The 22,116-nt window shown below is 40.0% G+C and overlaps 1 protein-coding gene across 9 annotated transcripts in view; it reads right to left on the reverse strand.

Annotated features, from left to right (window-relative positions):
* PDE4B (phosphodiesterase 4B) overlaps positions 1-22,116 on the reverse strand; it is a 366,632-nt gene that overhangs the window by 293,263 nt on the left and 51,253 nt on the right. For all 9 annotated transcript variants that reach the window (XM_039484826.1, XM_039484819.1, XM_039484823.1 and 6 more), the window contains one exon: positions 18,145-18,380. In XM_039484826.1, the coding sequence (XP_039340760.1) occupies positions 18,145-18,380 (236 nt within the window). The remainder of the gene's footprint in view (positions 1-18,144; positions 18,381-22,116) is intronic.

Consider the following 22,116-nt stretch of genomic DNA (forward strand, 5'->3'; position numbering starts at 1 on the left):
CAAGGGCAACCCCAGTTTGAGAAACACTGATCTTGTCTCTCGATTACTGCAGTGCAACATCCTTTTTTTCTGGCCTTAGCAAATGCCATCCTGCCCACTCATGTCATTCAGAATACAGCTGCAAAGATCATCTTCCTAGCCCGTTGCTTTGACCGCACCATCCCTCTGTTTGCAGCCCTGTCTTAACTTTCTAGGCTCTTCATGACCCATCCCCTTCCTACCTATCAACTCTGATCAGTCCATGTTGCCAGCCTCCATTGCCCCCTTGTTACATTTTCAAATCAAGCACCTTCATGCTGCCGCTCACACTTGGGAGACGTCCACAAAAGTAATTCATTATCCTTCTTCAAATCTCTCTTTTGCCATGTTGCCTACAATGGCTAGGCTATTGGTAAGCTGAATTATCCACAGATTATCCAACAAGTTCTTGGAATGTATTGGAGACAATTTTTTATTTCAGGAGGTAGAGAAAACAACTAGGGGACAGGTTGTTCTAGATTTGATTTTGACAAATAGGGAGGAACTAGTTGAGAATTTGAAAGTGGAAGGCAACTTGGGTGAAAGTGATCATGAAATGATAGAGTTCATGATTCTAAGAAATGGTAGGAGGGAGAACAGCACAATAAAGACCATGGATTTCAAGAAGGCAGACTTCAGCAAACTCAGGGAGTTGGTAGGTAAAATCCCATGGGAAGCAAGTCTAAGGGGAAAAACAATTGAAGACAGTTGGCAGTTTTTCAGAAAGACATTATTAAGAGCACAAGATCAAAAACTACCCCACTGCGTAGGAAAGATTGTATTGTAAGCAAGACAAGAGAAGTAATTCTTCTGCTCTACTCCACGCTAATCAGGAGTATTGTGTCCCGTTCTGGGCACCACATCTCAGGAAAGATGCGGACAAATTGGAGAAAGTCCATGAAGAGCAACAAAAATGATTAAAGGCCTAAAAAACATGACCTAGGAGGGAAGATTGAAAAAAATTGGGTCTGTTTAGTCTGGAGAAGAGAAGACTGAGAGGGGACATGATAACAGTTTTCAAGTACATAAAAGGTTGTTACAAAGAGGGAGAAAAATTGTTCTTCTTAACCTCTGAGGCTAGGACAAGAAGCAATGGGCTTAAATTGCAGCCAGGACGGTTTAGGTTGGACATTAGGGAAAACTTCCTAACTGGCAGGGTGGTTAAGCACCGGAATAAATTGCCTAGGGAGGTTGGGGTTATTGCATATAGGAACTCTGTGGCAGAGGCTGGGACAGAATCCAGTTTTCTAGGGCAGCATTCAACAACATTAACCATGAGACCTTCCTTTCTCTTCCTGTAGTTGCCTACCTCATTCACTATACACCTTCTAACTTATGCAACAAATGAACCAAGACACCAGTCTCCTTCACTACACAACCCCGATTTATCCCCACAGCAACTCCATGCTGTGCACCGAATGAGACCGGGGGCCTGGGAGGAAGATAGTAAGTGATCACGTAATGAAAGATTGAATTATACTGCGTCTGCACAAGGGAACCAAATTAATGTTGCATAGGCAACCTTAATTCTGTTGTTTCCTAACTTGAATGCTTGACTTTGCATCCTTAATTATGTTCTTTTAGCATTGTGTACATGTGTTGGTGTGTGTTTGTAATATATTGAATAGCAATGTACGCTATGGTCAGCCCAGCTTAGCTACTAGAAGGCTGCTTTGATTCAAGCTCCATGTAAAAAAGAAAATTCTCTTGTGATTATGTAACTACCAAAAAAATGCTCAGATTCAATCTGTTATCCTCAGCAAAAGGTTTCAACTTAATTTTTAGTTGTTTCAAATTCTTCTCTGATTCAGTTTACCTGCATTTTTCTGTATGCTCTATTTTAGAAGGCTATGAGCATGAAATTTGAACGTTAGGATTTCTCAGTAGGTTCATTTTCTTTTTGCTACTTGGTGCTGACACATCTCTTCCAGTTCTAGATACAGTTCAAGCTGTCCCATTTCCATTTCGCTGGAGATATACAGCTTTAATTGAATCATTAAAGCTTCTTTCCTTTGTGTGCCCGCAGCCACCTCTGTGTTCAACCTTCAGTGCTTTCAAGCAAATCTTACAATACCAAACTTTGGGATCATTTTCAGTAAATTTAATGGGCTCTGCTTGCAACACACACACAAAAGGAAAAGGAATTCCACTACTGTTGAACAAATAAGCAGATTTATATTATAACACTCAAACAAAAACAAACCAAGAAGAACATATAAAATTCCAAGAGCAAGTATAAAATATACTGTACATCAAACAGCAATTTAAGAATCCCAAACCACAACTGATGGTTAATGCAAACAATAGATTTTGACTTAGAATTATTCTATATGATCTATGCAGCCATTATAAATCATAATTATTCTATATAGGCTTACAGCCATCATAAAGCAAGAAAGTATTCCAGCCAAGTAAAAGATCCAAAAGCTTTAAAATTGTGATAGCACCAGATGAAGGCTAAATATAGGCAATCAAAACACTTCTGTATATTTTTAGTTTACAAAAAAAAAATCAATGACAACTCACAGATAGTATACTGTTAACTCCTAGAAGCTTCTCTATAGATATAGAATTACTATTTATAGAGAGAGCTAGCAGTCACCCCTACACTTAGGTTGTCTAATATTTTTCATTATAAATGATTCCTGGTGATCTTTTGATGAGAAGCTACAATACTACCTTTGTTTTCAGCATGCCATTGAAATTCAGCAGAGAAAAAGCCCTGGGATTAAGGATGTGCCTTTTGCTTGTCCCATGACATTTTTCAGGTTGTTATGGTTAAGGGTAAGCTGCGCTTTAAACACCTTTTAGTTCCTCTCAAACCGGCCTGGCTTCCTGCAGCTTACTCGGGGTAAAACCGCACAGACTTGTGACACCTGATGGGTGCACTCAAGAAGGACTGAATAGGTCTAAAGTGCATCTTGTCCTGCAACCATGACAGCATGATTTGCAGTAAGTGACAGCAGCAAAGACAAGTATTGCCAGAAGTAAAGTGGTTTATGTCCTTTGGGGAAGAGAGAAGTAAAGGACAGGTAAAGAAAATGAGTTATATACAACGCCCTAAAAAGTGATTAAAAGAAATTTGTGGAGAAAGTGGAAAAGATCTTAAAAAAAAAAAAACTTTAAAAGTCAGAGCTGGTTGAGCTGCTGTTTGCTGACAATCAGAGAAGGAATGCTATCCCAACACAGGGTATGGACTTGAGAGGACCCACCAGATTACCAGAAAAGGGACCACAGGATGATGGAGACAGAGGCCAGTGAGACCCAGCAGGTCTGGAGGAATTTGAGGAGGCCAACTTCCCAGAGGCAGGTGTAGAGCACAACTGGAGAGTACGTGGCACATGGAGCAGCAATCAGACACTATTCAGGCTGATTTCCTCAAGTCAAGAGTTGGAGTGGCAAAAACTGCAGCTGGAAATGGAGAAACTTCAGTTTGAAAGAGAGATGCTTGCTGATTGGGACAGATGAACACAAGCATGAGGTTGAGAAACTGAGGAACAAAAGGCCTAATGACCCGGTAAACTAAATGCCAATTCTGCTGGGCGCATAGATGCTAGATTGTTGCACCCATTTAAGGTGTGAGAGGATATTGATGCCTACACCCCATTACCTTTGAGAAGGGTTGTGATTTGAATCAGGTTCCCGCCCCCGCAAAGCAGCTCAATTTTCTGACCCCTTACTAGGGCAAAAGCCAAAGAGACATACAGCCAAATACACTGAGCAGACCTGGGGAATAAGAAAGCTCTGCTCCTTAAATTGACATCTGGGGCTTGCACAAAAAGATTTGGGGGGGTGGGGTGCAAAAGCACAAAGATGCAATGTATATATGGAGGTGGCAAACCAGATGGAGGAAAAAATCTGGGGATCACTAACCTAGATGTTTTGTATGAACTCATTGGTTCAGAAAAATTGTATGAGGTGTCCTCCCATGTCTGAGAACGTGGATAAGATCAGAAACCCAAGATCTGTGTATCACAGGCAGATGAGCTTGTTGATAGTGAGGCTGATTCTGAGAAAAAGCCCAAGGCCTAAGCCTGAGACTCAGACGGAGGGACATAAGGGTGCTCACCAGGAAAGGGAAATGAGAAAACCCAAGCAGTGGGGAGTTACTGCTCCAAGCTGGCCCCTGAGGAAAGATATCAGGGATCTCAGGGGCTATACCTGCCAAGGGCCAGGACACAACTGGGTAAACTGCCCAGTGGCCAATTGTCTCGAAATTGGTGCTGTGCAACAGCAGATTAACTTTCTGGCAGCCTCCCCACTGGTGCAGCAGGCTAACCATGTGACTGCAGACACAGTGGGGGATATAGTGTACATTTGAATGAATTCACACTCCCACCCTCTAGGGATATATGTCTTCTTGTACCCTCAGCCAGCTCCCCAAAGGAAATGGGAGGTGCAAAACAATGGGAAAACTATTAATAGAGAAATAGCCCCTGCCTGGATCCAGCCACTCTCACCAAGTGTATTCTTCTAGAACAAAACCTAGGATCAAAGGGTATACCGAAACCTTGCAGATGCTCGCGTTGGCAGGAAGGGTTGAGTGAGTTGTCAGAACGCTGACAGTGGCGCACAGAAAGAAAGAGACAGAGTTCCAGCCCAGAGATGGAGGTGAGGGAAACTAAGTTCTTGCTAGGAAAGATTCAGGTGCAGATAAGAGGAAATATGCATATAAGACTCTGTTTTAACCCTTTACTCTTTGTGCTATATAGAACTTCGAGTGAATGAATAAATTCTGCTTTGTTTTGAAGAAGCTGTTTCTGAATCACTTTAATCAGCTCACTGGTACCCAGAGGAAAAGGGCTGAGAGGGATCAAACCTAGTTGGGCCTGTTTGATTAACAATTGAAAAACAGGGGGCTGAAGCCCAAAGATCCAGTTTAAGAGCAGTAGAACTACATAGCCTCACACGGAAGGAGAGGCAGGACGCCAGGCCTGTTACCTAAGGGGTGCACTCGAGAGGAATAGAAAGAGGTCAAAAGTGCAGCTTGCCCATGACAGAGGCATTAAAAAAATCACTATTTCCCATCCTTCATTCAGTGTCCAAGGAATGAATCAGGACTGTGTAGCTAGTGAGGCTGTGATCTGTATGACCCCCTGACTCATTTGCTCTACAAGTTGGAAGGTGGGTAAAGAATAAGACAGAGAACTGCAAGAAGAGAAAGGCAGGTTCTCAGGATACCCAGGACTGTGAGTCACCTTGTTACCCCCTGCTTCCAGGGAGACTTGTTTCTGCTGAGCTGGGAGTCAGTTCCCAACACCACCTGCCTGTTGGCCACCCACACTCTCCACTCTGGGCTATGCTAGCCCTTACTTTGCTTTCCAGGTTAATAATGGGTGCAGCCCAGTTCCCAAACCCCTTTGAAGCTTTCACCTATAGTGTTCCGCTCCTTATGCGCTGAACACTCACAGAAATACCAGGGGTCTGCTGTCCTCCAGGTAACAGTGTACACACCAGTTTGTATGATTCAATTCAGGATCAGCACCTTGCTTAGCATCACAGCAGTTAGATATATTTATAGTGAAAACAAAGATAAGTTTATTAGCAAAGATTCAAGAAACAGCGAGTAAGGATAATGGAAACAGATTACACATAAAACAACATTATTGCATGCTTTCTAGAGATGAAAAACTTAAAAGGCCAGCCTCGTGTCTAAAGAAGTCTTATCTTATCCAAAGGCTTCTGCAGCATTTTCAACCAATGCTGGTTGTGATCCTGTTTTCATGAATGTAAACACATTGCACGTTTACCTCCTAGGTGCAGGACAACAGGATGTCTTCTTTGTTCCCCAAATAGAGTCCAGCAAATCTTTGAAATGTATTTCAGGATAACGTTCTCTTTCCCCTCTGTATTTCTCTAACTGTTAGTTCCTTTCTGCAATTCTTATAATATTCAATTGCATTCAGTTTAGAAGGGTGATGGGAGACCTATTATGTTAGCTTACAACACTTAATTTACATCTCGACAGAGAGAGAGAGAGAGAGAGAGAGAGATGTGAATAAACATCCCTTGTCTGATAGAAAATCTGTTTGTCAACTCTGCTTCGATACAGACTTTAAACACATTTTCAGTTTATATACACAGCTCCTTACATAGTACCCGTACATACATTTCTAACTATTTTAAATGACCAGTGTGATCCTGGCTTTCACGTAAGACCTCACATGGCATTCTTTGGTGAAGTAGAATGTACATACCAGAATCAGGACATTCCTGTAACCCTCTTTGCCAGTTGGCATTAAGGGATTCTTGGCTCACAGCAGTTCTCCTATATGATGTGCACAAAGACACTTAAACCCAAACTTTGGGTGACAGGATTACACAATTAGTGGCTCATTATTTGGATATCCAGATAGAGAGACAGTGGGCCTGATTTTTAGAATTGTTTAGGATTTACAACTGTAACTGAAGTCAATGGGAGCTGTGGATGTTCGGTTCCTATGGATGTCAGGCACTGTGATCTGGAGAAATGAGCATGGGTCTGAGAGTCAGGAGGTCTAGAGTTTTAATTATGCCTCTGCCACTGACCCCTTACCTCATCTTAACTCAGGCTAAAACCCCACTGAAGTTAATAGGAGATTTGCCCAAGTGAAGACAGGAAGAATTTTTTAGTAAAAACATTTAATGGTGAGGGACAAATGGGTAGAATTCAGTTCTTATTTAAATTAAACACGTCTTGTAATTCTTTTGTGCACATTTTAGGAAATTTGACAACTTTTCCTTCAAGAGGGTAGAGAAACTGGAACAAAGAGGGAAAAAAAATCTCCGAGTTAGCTAATACATATTTCCTCCTCCCACTTTTTCAAGTGTTAAAAAATGTAGCTCTTGAAATGACCAAAAAAAAAAAAAAAAAGATTTTTTTTCCCTCTTGTCAAGCTAGACAGCCCCTCTTATCAGGACTAGTTGCTCATTTCATGTCTGGAGATATCAAATCCAAATAGTTCTCTACCTCTGAGAACTTTGTTCCTGTTTCCCACAGAAAGGTCTGTAGAAGAGTAGACAATATAGGGACAGTGTCATAACTATTACATCTTCAGCCTTCACACAGTATATCTGCTCTTACAGTTCACCATGGTTAGCTAACTAGAATCAGAAAATAAGCCTAAGGGAACACCTGAATCCTTCCTTTTAATAAATAAATGCAAAGAGTCCTTTAAAATTTTGTTTTCATATTTTCACAGTTCATTGGATACATCTACCAGCTTAGTAGGAGGGAATGAAAACATCTAGTGATCTCTACTGGAGGGTCTAGCAAAAGAAAATCAAAGGGCCTGATCCTGAAGGGATCTGACCTACTGCAACTCCTATTAATTTCAATGTTCAGTATGAAAGGGCAGTCCCTAAAGGTGTTAGATAGTATTTCAGAATGATTTCCACAAAAGAACAAAGCAATCACTGCACAGATGAAACCCTTTAAGTCTGTATCCAGCTCTAAAACAATTCAATATTCTCTACATCTAGCTTGTTGTCAAGGAGACTTGTGGTAATCACAGTAATTCTCTTTTCAAAGCTAAACTATCATTTATATTGTCCAGAAACAGTGCACTGTAATTAAAAACTATTTCCCCCATAGAGTGCATTAGATGTTATAAAGAGTATTCTTGACCTCCTTTTTTAAGATGAGTGCATGCCCCAAAGAACTGCAGCACAGGCTTTTGAAGTACAAGATCTGTATTTAATCAAAATGATTAAACTTGTGTTCTCAGAAGTCTTATGTACAGACAAATTAAAGCTCTACAGCAGCTAATGATATCATAATTACAAGAAAAAAACTAGACGTTTACATAAAGCCTATAGGCATTTACATTTAAATATTTTAAATGCTGTAAATACACAGATAAAAATCACAGACATTCAAAAAATAATCTTTTTTTTTTTTTGGTTCTTATAGTGGCATCTATCACCACAATATCAGAGCACCTATTAGATTAACTAGCCTATTCCCCCAGCCATTATAAGATTACTCTCTAAATATATTTTCTAGTTCTTGTACAGTTCAGTTTGAAATTATCTAAACAGTGGGATGCCCACCATTTCTCCAGGAGGTTATTCCAGTTTAAACAGATAAAACCATTAGAAACATTTCCCCCCAAAAAGTCAGCATACATTTTTCTGATCTTCATTGTACCCCATTAGTCCTAGTTATAGCTTTATACTTCCATAAACAATTCTTCTCCTCCTCAACTATTTGTACACAGTTATGATTGACACACACCTCCTGCTTAGTTCTCCAGACTGGCTATACATAATTAGGCCTTTTAATCTTTCTTCACAGATCAATACCTCCAGCTTCTTAGTAATTTTAGCTTCCTCCATTCATCCAGGAATGAATTCTAATTTATCAGCTTCTTGCTGGTATGGAGGTGTCTAGAACTGGATGCAGTATTCTTCTGAATGTGTGGTCTTACTAGTCTCTGCCGTCCAACCTCCTGTTGGCTTATTTTACTGATGCACATAACTTACTGTCTGCTGTCATCACCTGGAGAACAATTTAAAGTACTACAATCAATGGATTTCTTGACACAGCAGATGGCATTAGGATTTATCAATGTATTTTTTCCTTGTAATCCTATACTCCTGGTACACTGCAAATTCCCATGAAATATAGGATCAGACCCTTAACATATTGTCTCTGGATCTTGACCTCAGCCGAAGTGATAAAAATACTTACAAGTTAGAAGCTTCAGAGTGACCAAAGCAGGAGAAAGTATCATTGCTGGATGAGTAACAATAGCATACAGACACACACAGCACCACTTAATTTTGCCGATTCATTAAGATTTTGGTAAAAGCCTGTATAAAACCAGAAAGTTCAAAAGAGCTTTAAATCCTGATAAGAAATTTGCAGCGTTCTTTGACCGATAAGGAATAGCAAGAATCACTGGCTCAAGGAGGAATTCAATCCTGTGAACTGTTAAAACCCACCAACTCCCACTGAAGTGATTTTCCTTCAACTGCCATGAAGCAACTGAGGATTTAACAGGATTGGGCCATTAATGCCATACGTATTTCAACAGATCTTTTTGAACTACAGTTTAAATGGCTTTACAGAATCTTTATCCTACCAAATATATTTAGTCTATATTACATTTAATGCTAATAGTGTGATCTCTTCCCAGAAATATGCTCATAATAGATTATATTCATGTGGCTTGGGATGGGCCTTATGTACACGTTATTGGCCCAATATATTTACTCAACTTGATAAAATTAACACAACTCCACTTATATGGGCCTGGTTCTCCGCTCATTTACCCTGGTATAACTTTATCAAAGTAAACTGAATTACACAAGTGTAAAACTGGTGTAAGATCAGAATCAGGCTCTATGTTCAAATCTAACTAGGCAGATAGTCTCAAACTACAGGGTAAAAGAATTATTTTGGCTGTTTTGACTGAAGATGGAAAGATTATTCTTTCCCTGCTTGCTCTTTCATCTTGCCTTGATTTATTACTTCAGTTTCAGTAATGAAAAATAGACAAGGACATCTGAATATAATTTAACAATTCTTATGAAATATGGACAAAATTTATGCATGTACTGCCTAAAAGGCTCTTAAATTTAGAATGGAGTTTGAAGATCCAACCCCTGAATACTCTATTCCACGCATGATTTGTGCACACAGTTTCATGTGTGTAATTACCTTAGAGTCTGCATACACATTATTTTGTTTGCAAATAGCTTAGTTTTTCTTGATTTTATTGCCTTTCAGTCATTGTCTGTTAATTGTTTACAGTTCATGTCATAATACAGTACCATGTTAATGAAACATGTGTTCTATGTGATTTTATATTCTAAATAGTGTTAGACATGGTATAGGGGAATATTAAATACATATAACTCCTGGTGCAATAATTTAGTGATCATAGGTTAAGCAATGACAAGGCAACTTTCTGAAGTTATTCTGGGCTTTGTGTACATACTGGAACTAAAATTTAGGGTAACCCAAGAAAGAATAATGACAGAAAATAAACTTTAAAATATTATCAATCATGTCCTTTTTTCCTTCTTCTCCCATAAAAATGTACCCTATTTTTGACCTCTCAAACTTTTCTTTTTATAAACTACAGTGTTGACAAAGATATACTGACATTTCAGCTACAGACAGACCGCATCATGAGTTACTCCACGCCACAATCTCGACATTGCAGATGGACTACTGTCATGACAGAAGCAAATTTTAAGACAATTTAGCTAACCAACAATAAGAAACTTGGAAAGTCAAAAAAAGAAAAAGTACTAAATCTGCTGTAATCTCTGTCAACATGTGAGAGCCTGTGAAGAGTGCAGTAATGCACAGTATCCTATAAAATGCATGACAACTTTAAAATCCATGCTAAAACTTAATCACATATAGCAGAATTAACCCCTACTGAATGCTAGTTGGTTTGTTTGCGCCCTACTGGGATTGTCAGGTACTGCAGTTGCTTAAACCAACTACTTTCTGTCTCAGCATACACATCCATATAATTTCAGTCATGAAGTGTTCTTGGAACTGTGCTTAGGTTTTCAAGTACAAGGAGACAAATTTGCTTTTCTTTATCCACTGATTTATTCTCATGGCTTTGGATGTCTTTGGAACCCCTTGCTGGAATTATGTTCTTGTGAATCATTTCAGCCCACCCATTACTCTCCTTTAAAGTTAGCACACATAGATAACTACCCACTACCAGATAGTGAAAAAAGTTATATTTCCAAGATGTGACATCCAAATATTTCTACTAAATTCTTCTTGGCACACTAACAAATGAATTACAATACTATATACAAACTCTCTAACCACCTTTCAGTTTAAAAGTCAATACACTAGACAGGGATATTTGTCATCTTGCTCTCTTTTAGGTATACTCAACATAGACCCCTAAACTCTGATATACTTTACAAAAGGAGATCAGAATGAGCCCAAATTTAACAGTGCAAGGAAAAATGCAAGACTCATCTTTTCACAATAGCTTCAGCAATGATAGCATAAAGGAGATGCAGCACTTCTCATGGAAGAAAAAGCAAAAAACAAAAAAAACATTAAGTATGAACTGATGAAGTATCAGAGGGGTAGCTGTGTTAGTCTGGATCATGCATCCGACGAAGTGGGTATTCACCCACAAAAGCTCATGCTCCAAAACTTCTGTTAGTCTATAAGGTGCCACAGGATTCTTTGCTGCCTAAACTGATGAAATGGCTCTGCAGAAACAAAATACAGATGACACTCAGCCAGGGTTTTCCCCTAGGGTTAAGTTACCCAGACCTCTAATCAAATTAAAATAGAGAGGGGAAAACCAAAAAAAAACAACCCCAGACAATCAAAGACCTTCAGCCTTCTATTCAAAGGAATCTTTTGACCGTGGGTGTGGGACTCTGCCTTCCCTTCTGCCTTTCAAGCAGCTAATCTGAACATCTGTGGAAGAGAAGGAGAAACCTGAACCGAAGTTACTGTGTTCAGTAAGGACCAGTTGTTGGCCCTGTACCCTGTCACACCTCCACCAAAACCAGAGGCTGATCTAGGCGTAGAGAACAAAGTCCTTTCTGGAATTATGTATGAGTTTCTATAGCTGTTGCCTAGATACTACAGTGACTGACACCTTAAAATGTTTTTATAAATGAGACAGATAACATGCTAGATAATCAGAGCAATGAAGTATACGCACTGGTACCAAAAGTGAACTATCATGCCTATGAGATCACCAGGAAGATATTTGTCATAACTTAACAGTCACTACAAAAAATATGACTAGTTACAATGAATAAGAAGCAAATGAAGTGAAAACATCTTCATTAAGACTGACTGACTCACCTTTCGTGTCATAAGCCCACCACCTAATAATGAGCTGTCCCATAACACTCTTGCTGTTTTTACAAGTACAGATATGGATTACACAAAATCCAGGTATAGTAGTTTCTGAACAGGTCTTATTGATTTGTCTACTCTGCAAAATGTCTCCAATGTACAAGTCTATACCTCGTAAGAACTGTTTGAAGTAAAATGCATCTTTAAATATTTGTACTGGTAGCATAGATAAGAAATACTCTCTGTTTAGTCTTTGGACTATTTCTTTCTAAATTGGAATCTAAAATTATTTGATTGTGCCCCTTTAATTGTAGTGCTCTTTTGCTCAGCTTCCTCAACTGGCTCTATATTATTTTGGTTCCTCTTTGCCTATATGCTTTGCCCCACAAAATGGTACAAACCTCCTTTGCAGACTCCATCTCACTGTTAATCAGCCTGTCCAAAACCTACCTATAAAAAAAAACTCCTCTCTCCCCTCTTTGTGGATCGCCATTAATCCCTACTTCCACTTTCTCCTGCATACTCCACCACTGTGCAGAAAGGTCTAATCAGGACAGCCTTTGATTCAAAGACAATCAGACACCTCATTAAAGTGAAGGTGTGTGCCAAGCACACACTGATCCTTGGTGTTGCACACTTGCTTTCAGCACACTGACGGTGAAGAGTGAAACTGGGTGAAAGGAGCTCTGGTGTGAGCAGCCACACTAAAAGCTATACCCAAGTTACTGTGTCCTCACTGATGCTGCACTAGGACTTCTGGGGACATATCCATGGTTGTTTGTGCTCTGTTAAGCTGAGGGGCTATATTCCTAGTGAATCGTGGGGACCTTGTCTGTCCCTCTGGGCTCACAGAGGAAATTGTGGGAAGGCACAGGAGGATTATCAGCACGCAAGTGATTTAGCCAGCATCCTGACTGAAAAATGGGCAGGTTACCAGTCTGAATTAAAGCCTCACTTGGGCTTTAGCCAATAACCCAAAGTGAGCCAGCTAGCCCACGTTCAAAGCACCACTAAACCCAGGTGAGAGGTTTTTGCATGTGTGGACAGAAGTATTTGAGGCAACCCAAAAGTAGGAGCCCAACTTAACTCTCCAGTGAAGACATACCCTCCCTGTTCCTGTCCCCTGCCTGAAATGTATACTTTTACGGTGCGGAGAAAACGAATAAGAGATTTATTTACTCCTTCACATAACACAAGAACCAGGAGTCATCCAATGGAATTAATAGGCAGCAAGTTTAAAGCAAACAGAAGGAAATATTTCTTCACACAATACACAGTCAACCTGTGAACCTCATTGCCAGGGGATGTTGTGAAGGCCAAAACTATAATGGGGTTCAAAAAAGAACTAGATAAGTTCATGGAGGACAGGTCCAACAATGGCTATTAGCCAAGATAGTCAGGTATGCAACTCCATGCTCTGTGTGTCCCTACCCTCTGATTGCCAGAAGCTGGGAGGGATGACAGGGGATGGATCACTCAACAATTGCCTGTTCTGTTCATTCCCTCTGAAGCACCTGGCATTGGCCACTGCCAGAACACAGGATACTGGGCTAGATGGACCATTGGTCTTATCCAGTATAGCCGTTCTTATTATTTATCTGAGAAAATCCTTAATCTAAAGCACTAGTCCTGAAGTGCACAGAATTCAGTGTTCTTAATACTAACCACAGGTTAGTTCAGGCATTTACCCTCTTTTTGTCCAATTACTCTGCAACCTCAACTAGGTTTTACTATACTCAATGTCCCTGAAGCCAGCTCCCCTACTAGACTTCATCCAGACAAAAGAGCGTGTCCTCTATCCATCCATTGCCTTTAACTATCATCTGCAGCAAACCCATATGAAGTCCTTTGACCAAGGTCCTCTACGTTTACATTTCTAAGCAGAGTTTCATTTTGAGTACTCCATTTCATAAACTCCTTTGCCACAGCATCAACCAACTCACTATTGTGTAAAGGTAACTCTAACCATATTGAATAAAAGTCATAGCAAATCTGCCCACCTTATTCTTTTGAGGATTGTGAAGACACAAAAGGTGTCTGAGTACGGAAGCTAAGTTCAGTGAATAATCTTGGCAAACAATTTCTGGAGCCTATGGGCCCATAATCATAATATTTCATGGGATATAAACTGGATTAGCCACCCCTAACAAATTGAAGGTGTGTTCTGATAAAACACTCTTGCTGCTGCACATCCCGTCTCCCAGAAACTGAGCTGCCTTATTCCAGTCATTGAACCAGACTGTGAACTCAAGTTTGAGAATTTTCTCAAAAAGAAAGATTGCTTCTTTCCTACCTCCTAGGACTGAGACCCTGAAGAGCTTAGACTTCTTAGCCCCCTAGACTTAACACTTGTGCAGAGGAAGGGCTGAATTTCTGCCTGTGGCTTCCGAATTTTCACTTAAGCTCTCTGAAGGGCTAGGGCTCACAATGGAAGCCTGAGACATTTTACTCTGGGACTGCACACCATACTATATGAGGCAATCAAGACCACAGAACTACTAACAGAACACCAATGATTAGAACCCGGACAGAAAATGGGGGAAAAAATGTGAACATCAACCTGTCATTATAGACATAAAGCTGGGGCCTAGCTCTAAAAAGGTGAGAGAGGAGGAAAGGTTCTCCTGAAACAATAGTTGCTTGTTGGGAATCAGGGTTCTGAATCATGAACATTAACATTTAAATGCAGCAGCACCACTGTTTCTCTTAGGACTCTACACGGGTATTTAAAATACAAGTTGGAAATAAGACGCCAGCGATTTTTCAGTCACCTATTAGAAGAGAGATTTTTTTTTAAATTATTGGCATGTTAATGCTAATTACAAACTTTTTCTATAGGTTTATCGTTCTAGAAGAAAAGCAGATGTTACGATACCACACAGATAAGTGTATACATCAATTTTACTGTATTAGAAGAAAGGTGCAGCAACGCCCCCTTGTGTTGTAAAGAGAACTGATCAGGAACTAATGATAATTCTTTATAGTTTTCTTGGTCTTAAATCATCTATTAACAGTGCTCTGAGCCCAAGATTAATTCATTCTTAAAAACAACACATATGAATAGTCTCCCCATTCTCTTTCGAACAAAGTTATAAGTTGTTATAAATGCATCATATGGGACAAACCTTCACAGTCAACAGCCTCAATCCATCTGAAATCAGAAAGCTGGTTTCTAGTAACTTTGTCCCATTATTACTCAACCAACTGTGATTCTTGAGCGAAAATTCCTTGGAACACCCAATTCCATTCTGTATTGCTCCTGTATTACCACTCTTCAGTTTGGAGAGTAACTTCATGTGCAGAATGGCAACTGGGCTTTGATGAAAGATGTTGGGTAACCGCACTGAGCATGCTTATGGATTGCTCTAAATATGATTATTAGAGATGAACCCAAATTGAAACTCCAGTTCTGAACAACTTTGGACTTTATGAAGTTTAGATCTAGATACACACTTTGAGAAAGTTCAGATCCAAATATGAATTCTGCAGCTGGAACTCAAAATCTACAGTGTGCTGACTCAAAACCCTGGATCCAAAACAAACCTGAACTCTGAAAAAGTTATGATTTAGAGATCAGATCCATCTCTAGGTTTAATGCAGGGTAGTTTCTTCCTCATCTAAACAGCTGCGACCCTGTGCACTATGTTGCAACACCACTTGGGTTTGGCCGATCCACCCCTCTGCAGATGTAGGCAGAGGGGTGGATGGGCCAAATCTGAGCGACACTGCAACGCTATGTTACAGGCTGCAATGCCCGAAGCAGGGAGCTGGCTGGGCTCGTTCTCCAACTGCTGCCCTTCAAACACATCTTTCAACACCCCCACTATACTGATGTGCATGCTAATGTAGCAAAAAAAATATGTTATTTGGTGACTTTTCTGCAACTTATTTCATCCCCGCACCTCTGCCGTAAAATCTACTAAAAATTTCCATGCCAAAATTGCAGTCTTAACCATGAGCGTGACCATTTTGCTTGTAGATTGTACCCATTCGGCCACTCTTCATCTTTCTTTCTTGTCTTTTTTTCCCACTTACAAGCTCTTTAGGGCAGGGACTGGTTTTTTTTATATTTCTATAGAATTTAGAACACTGTGCTAAGTGATAAATTATTCAAGATAATTAATAATACCACCTGTAACTGCAAGGGTTGTTCCTTTCTAGTTAATACTTACTTTAAATTTTGAAAACAAAAGGCTGCATTGCATTTCTCCAGAAAATAATGTGTTGTTCTGAATTTTAATAAGAAACACACAACAACATTAGAAGTGATTATATTCAAAGGCATTTGCTAGTGCAGTATGTTAGTGAACTCAGTTAAGACAACAAGGCTTATATGAGAAGAATGTGACAGACAGGTACCATTATTTAGCTCCAGGTACTTATTATTCTGGTTGTCGTAGCACTAATAATCTTTTTTTTTTTGCCCACTCTTATTTAAGCTGAATGGGTGAAATTCAGCCCTGATATAAGGTACAACATCCCATTGACTACTATGTGAGCTCCAACTAAGGTAGAGCCTGAGTTTGATCCAGTATGATTTATGCATCTTACTCTGACCCTATGTTGAAAAGGTTTCAAGTACTAGACAACACAGAATGTATATGCTGTGAAATCAAAGTATATTTCCTCTTTCCTAGAGTAATAATAAGTTGTACAGATGAAAGCAGGTTGGATAAAGGAGAGAGGAGGTGCTACAGCAGAGTGCATTAAGAATCATGGGAAATTATGCCTGTGGTTTCAATGCCTTTCAAATAAATTTGTAAAGCACACAGTGCTGGGATTTATTCTTTTATATTTCTACCGACTAAATCATTGGTTTACCAACATTAGATTTATCAAAACCTATAAGATATTTTCATTTTCAGTGTTGCCTTTGAGGATCTTCCACAAGACCCAGAGACTTTGCATTTGAAAACAAAATATTTTGTGTGTATATAGTGTGGTGGTTGGAGAATTAACAACCTTTCACTCTTTGGCTGAGACCAAGTACAGAAAGTTTGATGTACTTTCTCAAAAATGTTTGAGCATGTTGAAAGAGGGCTTTATAATGGAAGTGGAGTTGCAATAATGGGTAGATGAATCATTGATAGTTCAATTTGTAAGGTAGAGCAGAGAAACATCCCCTGCAGCTCCATGTGAAGGCTTAGATTCTATAATCCTCCTTGACTCACACTTTTGCAAAACTGAAAGCTATAATATACACTCCAGAATAGGCCAACGGTTTTCATTAGACATCAACATTTCTAACCCATCTATGTTTTAAGTTAGATATTAAAAATGAGTAACACTATGTGAATATCGCAGGGTACAGAGTACTCCCCCATACTGGAACTCAGTGGGTAAATGAGCAATATAAAAACAAAAAAAGGAAAACAGAAAGTAAACAGAGGTCAGAAATAAATCTGAATGTAAGAAGCTCAGCTGGCTTTAAAACTAACTCAAAAACACATCGATTTCATGACTGACTCAGACTCCTGACACATCTCTAGTAGATCTATACAGCTCATTATGGACATTTCTAGTGGTCAGTCTTCCTTTCCTGAATATCATTAGGGAGCAGCTATGAGACTTGAGACCACAATCCTCCTTCATGCGAGGCTTTGACAGCTGTCCTGGGATATTCTCATACATTATTCCTCCACCTTACCAAGGAGTTAGAGCACATCCTTTCAATCTCAAGCCTGGTTCTAGCTAAGTAGAGTCACCTACTTAGTTTGATATCTACCTCCCAGAGATTTTTGTCAGTTACATAACTAATAAAGCATTAATTTATAATAGTTTCCAGAGTGATATGCCTCTCCTCGCAACTTCCCATCACATGACTAGATTCTAAATCTAGACAGGAGGCTGTAAAGGTAAGAGGCTTTGACCCAGGGTGACTTTAATTTTATATTCCATTGACAAGTTCACTAATGTTGGATTTCAAAGTCTCTTAAGATACCTCAAAATCAGAAAGATCCTACTGCTTCCATGAATAACCTCTGTAGGTCATTTCTATCACACATCAGACAATTCTGCACTTACGTATTTATAAGCATTTTGAACTACTCCTTTAATTTTTAACCAAAGGAAAACTTTTACATTTGTTTAGACTACGGAGTGTAATATAAGTTAGTAATTTCATCAGTGTTCACCACTACAAAGTCAAAATTCCTCACTGTCGTACTTCAGTTATTTCCTAATCTACTTGAGATACCATAATGTGCTACTGGTTGGTAAATGCTCACTTTAGTATTTTAACCGCTATATCCCTCCCCTGCCCATTTATTGAGTAACATCTTGAGGGCTTGTTCAAAAAAAATAAAAAATAAAAACAATTTTAAGAATCTGAAACAATTTACCTGTCCTGGTAAGTGGTGATGGCAATACTCGGTGGCGTCAGCAAAGGCAAAGTTGTTGGTCTAGAGAGGATGTCTCTGTCAGGTGTCTTAGCTCTTTCACTTTGTCTGTGGGATAATGGTGGTAACTGCAAATTACATGAGCAACACCTTCTTCCTCTCCAGAGATCTATGCCGAGCATATTACTTGATGTACTATAAGACTTGCTCAGGCCACACTCTAAGTAATCTTTAGCAATCTGAAAAAGAAAGAAAAACGTCATTGAAGTTATGCAAATACATTTTTTCACAAAGAAAGAATATCAGCAATTAATTTACTTTCATAAATATTTAGCATTTGAGAGAGTTGAACTACTCACAAAAGAAATCTTTATTCTTAGCTTCTGGAAAAAATTTACTACTACCATATTACAAAGTTTTGTGATTGTTTTCAAATTCACCACGGTGAATTTAATAATATTTACAAATTGGAATCAATCCTCCAGTTCTGCAAGCTGAAGTTAAGCAGGAATGATCCCCAGCTGAATAGTCCACATTACATGGCAAACTTTGAAAATTTAAACTTTTCCTATGAATAGTCCATTTAGCATTCATCCAAAATACCACTCCTCTCTCACACATCACACATTCATGACTTGATTGTTAGCTGCCTTTTCTGTGAATCATCACAGCTCATCAGGTTTTTGCCCTATTCATACCAACTGGTGAAGAGAGAGACCTCAGAGTTGGTGCTATGATATAGTCTGAATCATCCAAGATCTACTACTTGGGACAAATTCCCAGCTGAGGTACCTTAAATGATGTGGACAGCTCTAAAGAGAAAGTGTCTGATCAGCCAAATAGTTTTGTTCTCAAACTTCTACTGGTTTTATTCCAAAACATCACCTGTCCTGGAAGGTAGCTCCCATTCCTCCCACAGCCGAGCCAGAAGTACTTCTGTGTTAGAGATCAGCCTGAACCTTACAGTTCAGATCTGGCTCAAAATCTGGAACACCTCAAAAGTTCCAGGGCATCCTGACCTGAGGTTTTGATTCAATAAATCATAAATGGAACCAACTGCAAAATGTGGAATAGAGGTTCAAATTTTGAACCTTTCCAATGTTAAGGAGTATTTAGAGCTAAGACTTTGGTTCACATCCATCTGTACTTCTTATAAACTTTGAGGAAAACAAGTCAGATGATGCTATTCCCCTATATACAGAAACTGACTGTACTTGGCCTGCAAAAGACTTCCTTTTCACCATACCAGTAAGTTCCACTAAGATTTTTCAATTTCCAGTTCAGAAGGCAAAGACATGCACTATAAACAAAGTCTGTGGTAGCTAATTGTTCTGTGAAATCTTCACATCTAAAGTGAAAGGCAATCACATAATCACACCTGGCCAAAAACGTGAATTGTTTTAATGAAGGAATCGCTTTACCGAAGACATAATCGACAGTATATGCCACCATACACAAGACATCATCTCAAAGTTTCCAGCCATCTCTTCCAGTATCTAATTTTCTGCATGATCAGCTTCTTAAGATTCTATGAAGCAGTGTGCACGATCAATGCTCATGGTAACTGTAGCCTGCCAGGCACTCTGACTTATATTAAACACGAAGTGCTCTTAACATGCCTTTCTTGACTGTTCAATTCTTACTCTCAGAAGGGTGTTAGTGGGCAATTGCTCTTCCTCCCGGAGTGTACTTTCACGTTGGGTCCATCTTCTCTCTCCTCTTGTTTAACATCTAGATAGGGCCATAGAGACTTAGTGGGGAAACATTGTCTGTGGTGTTTTCAGGATGCTCTATGCCTCCGTTTTATCCAACAACCAGCACAGTCAATTGTCTCAACCAGCGTCTGGTTCAGATGGGGTAAGGATGAGAGAAAACAGGCTGATCCTCAAGTTGCATAAATCTGCAGCAATGTTGAGGCAACATGGAAATATGCCATTGGTTATATCTGCACCTTCATCTGAAGGTGTAGACCTGCCTTTTGTTACTCAAGTTAACAATATAGTTGAATTTCCAGCTATCGTTAGAAAAATCAGTGTAGCCCACCCCTGATCTGCAACAGCCCAGGATATTTTGACCATTTGTTTCAGATGTGGCCCTCAGTACCCTCACCCTTATAATTGTCACCTTGAGATTAGAGGACTACAATGTGCTTTACAGAGTGCTACACCAGGAGCTGAAACTGGGGCAGAATTTGACAGTCTGTTTGTTAAGTGGTATATCTGTCAAAACCAAGGCAAGGAAGGTTATGTCTAGTGGCTGGAGCAGTGGTGGTTGTGCCTAGGGGTCAGAACCAAAGGTTGGAGCTGGAACCAGGAGTCAAGAGCAGGGCTGGAAGACGACAACAGCAGGGCTGGGAGCTAGGCTGGACCCAGAACAAGGCTGGAGCAGGCCAGAGACAAGACTAGAGCAAGAGCGGGTCTGGAACAGGCTGAGGCCAGTGGAATCTGTCACCACTATCAAGCAGAGCAGAGTTCCAAGCCATGAAGTGACGTTGAGCAGAATAGGCTGCTGTTTCTCCTGTGAACCTTACATACCTGCTCTGAGAGTCACCAGAGCAGCCCCAAGCATGTGGACTGGCTGGAGCCCAACACAGGAATAACTCATCCCCATATGAGGCTTATTCAGGCTGTAGTCCAAGGATGACTCATCACCTCATAATATCTACCATGAACATTCTGGTCCCAGGATGCAACAGATCCCATCCTGGCTAATTCCTTTAGGAACACTGATGATGGCTGCCAGTGCAGCTATTTCTAAAGGACAATACAACACATTTTAAATGGAGCAGACTCCAAGAGTGTTAACAATCTAGTTAAAAGGTGTGAAGTTGTATCACTTGTTTTAGAAAGCAATACTCCAATATCCTACTTGCCCAGTTATGCACCCTTCAAAACTTGCACTCGAAGTTAATAGTGCTTCAAATTCAATATGTTGAGAAAAGCAAGTTATTCCCGAGATAGCTTCATAATGCTGGCATCTCTTAGACTAAAAGTTTGACAGTGTGTGAAAGAAAGAGACAGCCTTTTATAAGAAGCCAAAGAAACACATGTTGCTACAGTTATACATAGGTCTCTACCAAATTCACAGTTTATTTTGGTCACTTTCATGGTCATAGGATTTTAAAAATCGTAAATGTCATGATTCCAGCTATTTACGTTTGAAAATTCACAGTGGTGTAATTTTAGGGGTCCTAACCCAAAACAAAACAAGGTTATTGTAGGAGGGGTTGCAGTACTGCTACCCTTACTTCTGCGCTGCTGCTGATGGCAGCGGTGCCTTCAGAGCTGGGCAGCTAGAGCAGCAGCAGTGGCTAGCCAGGAGCCCAGCCCTGAAGGCAGAGCTGCCGCCAGCAGCAGCACAAAAATAAGGATGGCATGGTATGGTATTGCCACCCTTACTTCTGCGCTGTTGCTGGTGGTGGCTCTGCCTTCTGGCCGGGAGCCCCTGTCAACTGCCACCAGTCTCCAGCCACCCAGCTCTGAAGGCAGCGCAGAAGTAAGGGTGGCAATCCTGCAACTCTTCTCTAAAACAACCTTGTGACCGCCCCCCGCAACTCCCTTTTGGGTCAGGACCCCTAATTTGAGAAACACTGGTCTCCCCCAAGAAATCTGTATAGCATAGGGTAAGAGCACACAAAAGACCAGATTCCACAGGGGGAAACCAGGTTTCACGGTCCATGATGCATTTTTCATGGAATTTGGTAGGGCCCTGGTTATACACTGATCTCTCCCCCAACAGTATAAATTTAAAAAACAAAACCAAGAATAATTCACTGATCTTATCACAGATAATGAGTCTCTCTGATGAGTGACACAGGACATCCCTACAAGAGGCTGCCTGGAAGCTTTTTATGGAATTGGAGTTGTTAATGCCCTAAATGACCTCTGATGGCATGTGAAGGATTCAGATTGTTTCAGAATTATCTTGCTAACACAGAGAAAAGGAGCAGCTAAAATAGGGTAGAACCAACTGTTA

This window comes from Mauremys reevesii, linkage group 8 (genome assembly GCF_016161935.1).
Source record: "Mauremys reevesii isolate NIE-2019 linkage group 8, ASM1616193v1, whole genome shotgun sequence".
NCBI classification, from domain to species: Eukaryota; Metazoa; Chordata; order Testudines; family Geoemydidae; genus Mauremys; species Mauremys reevesii.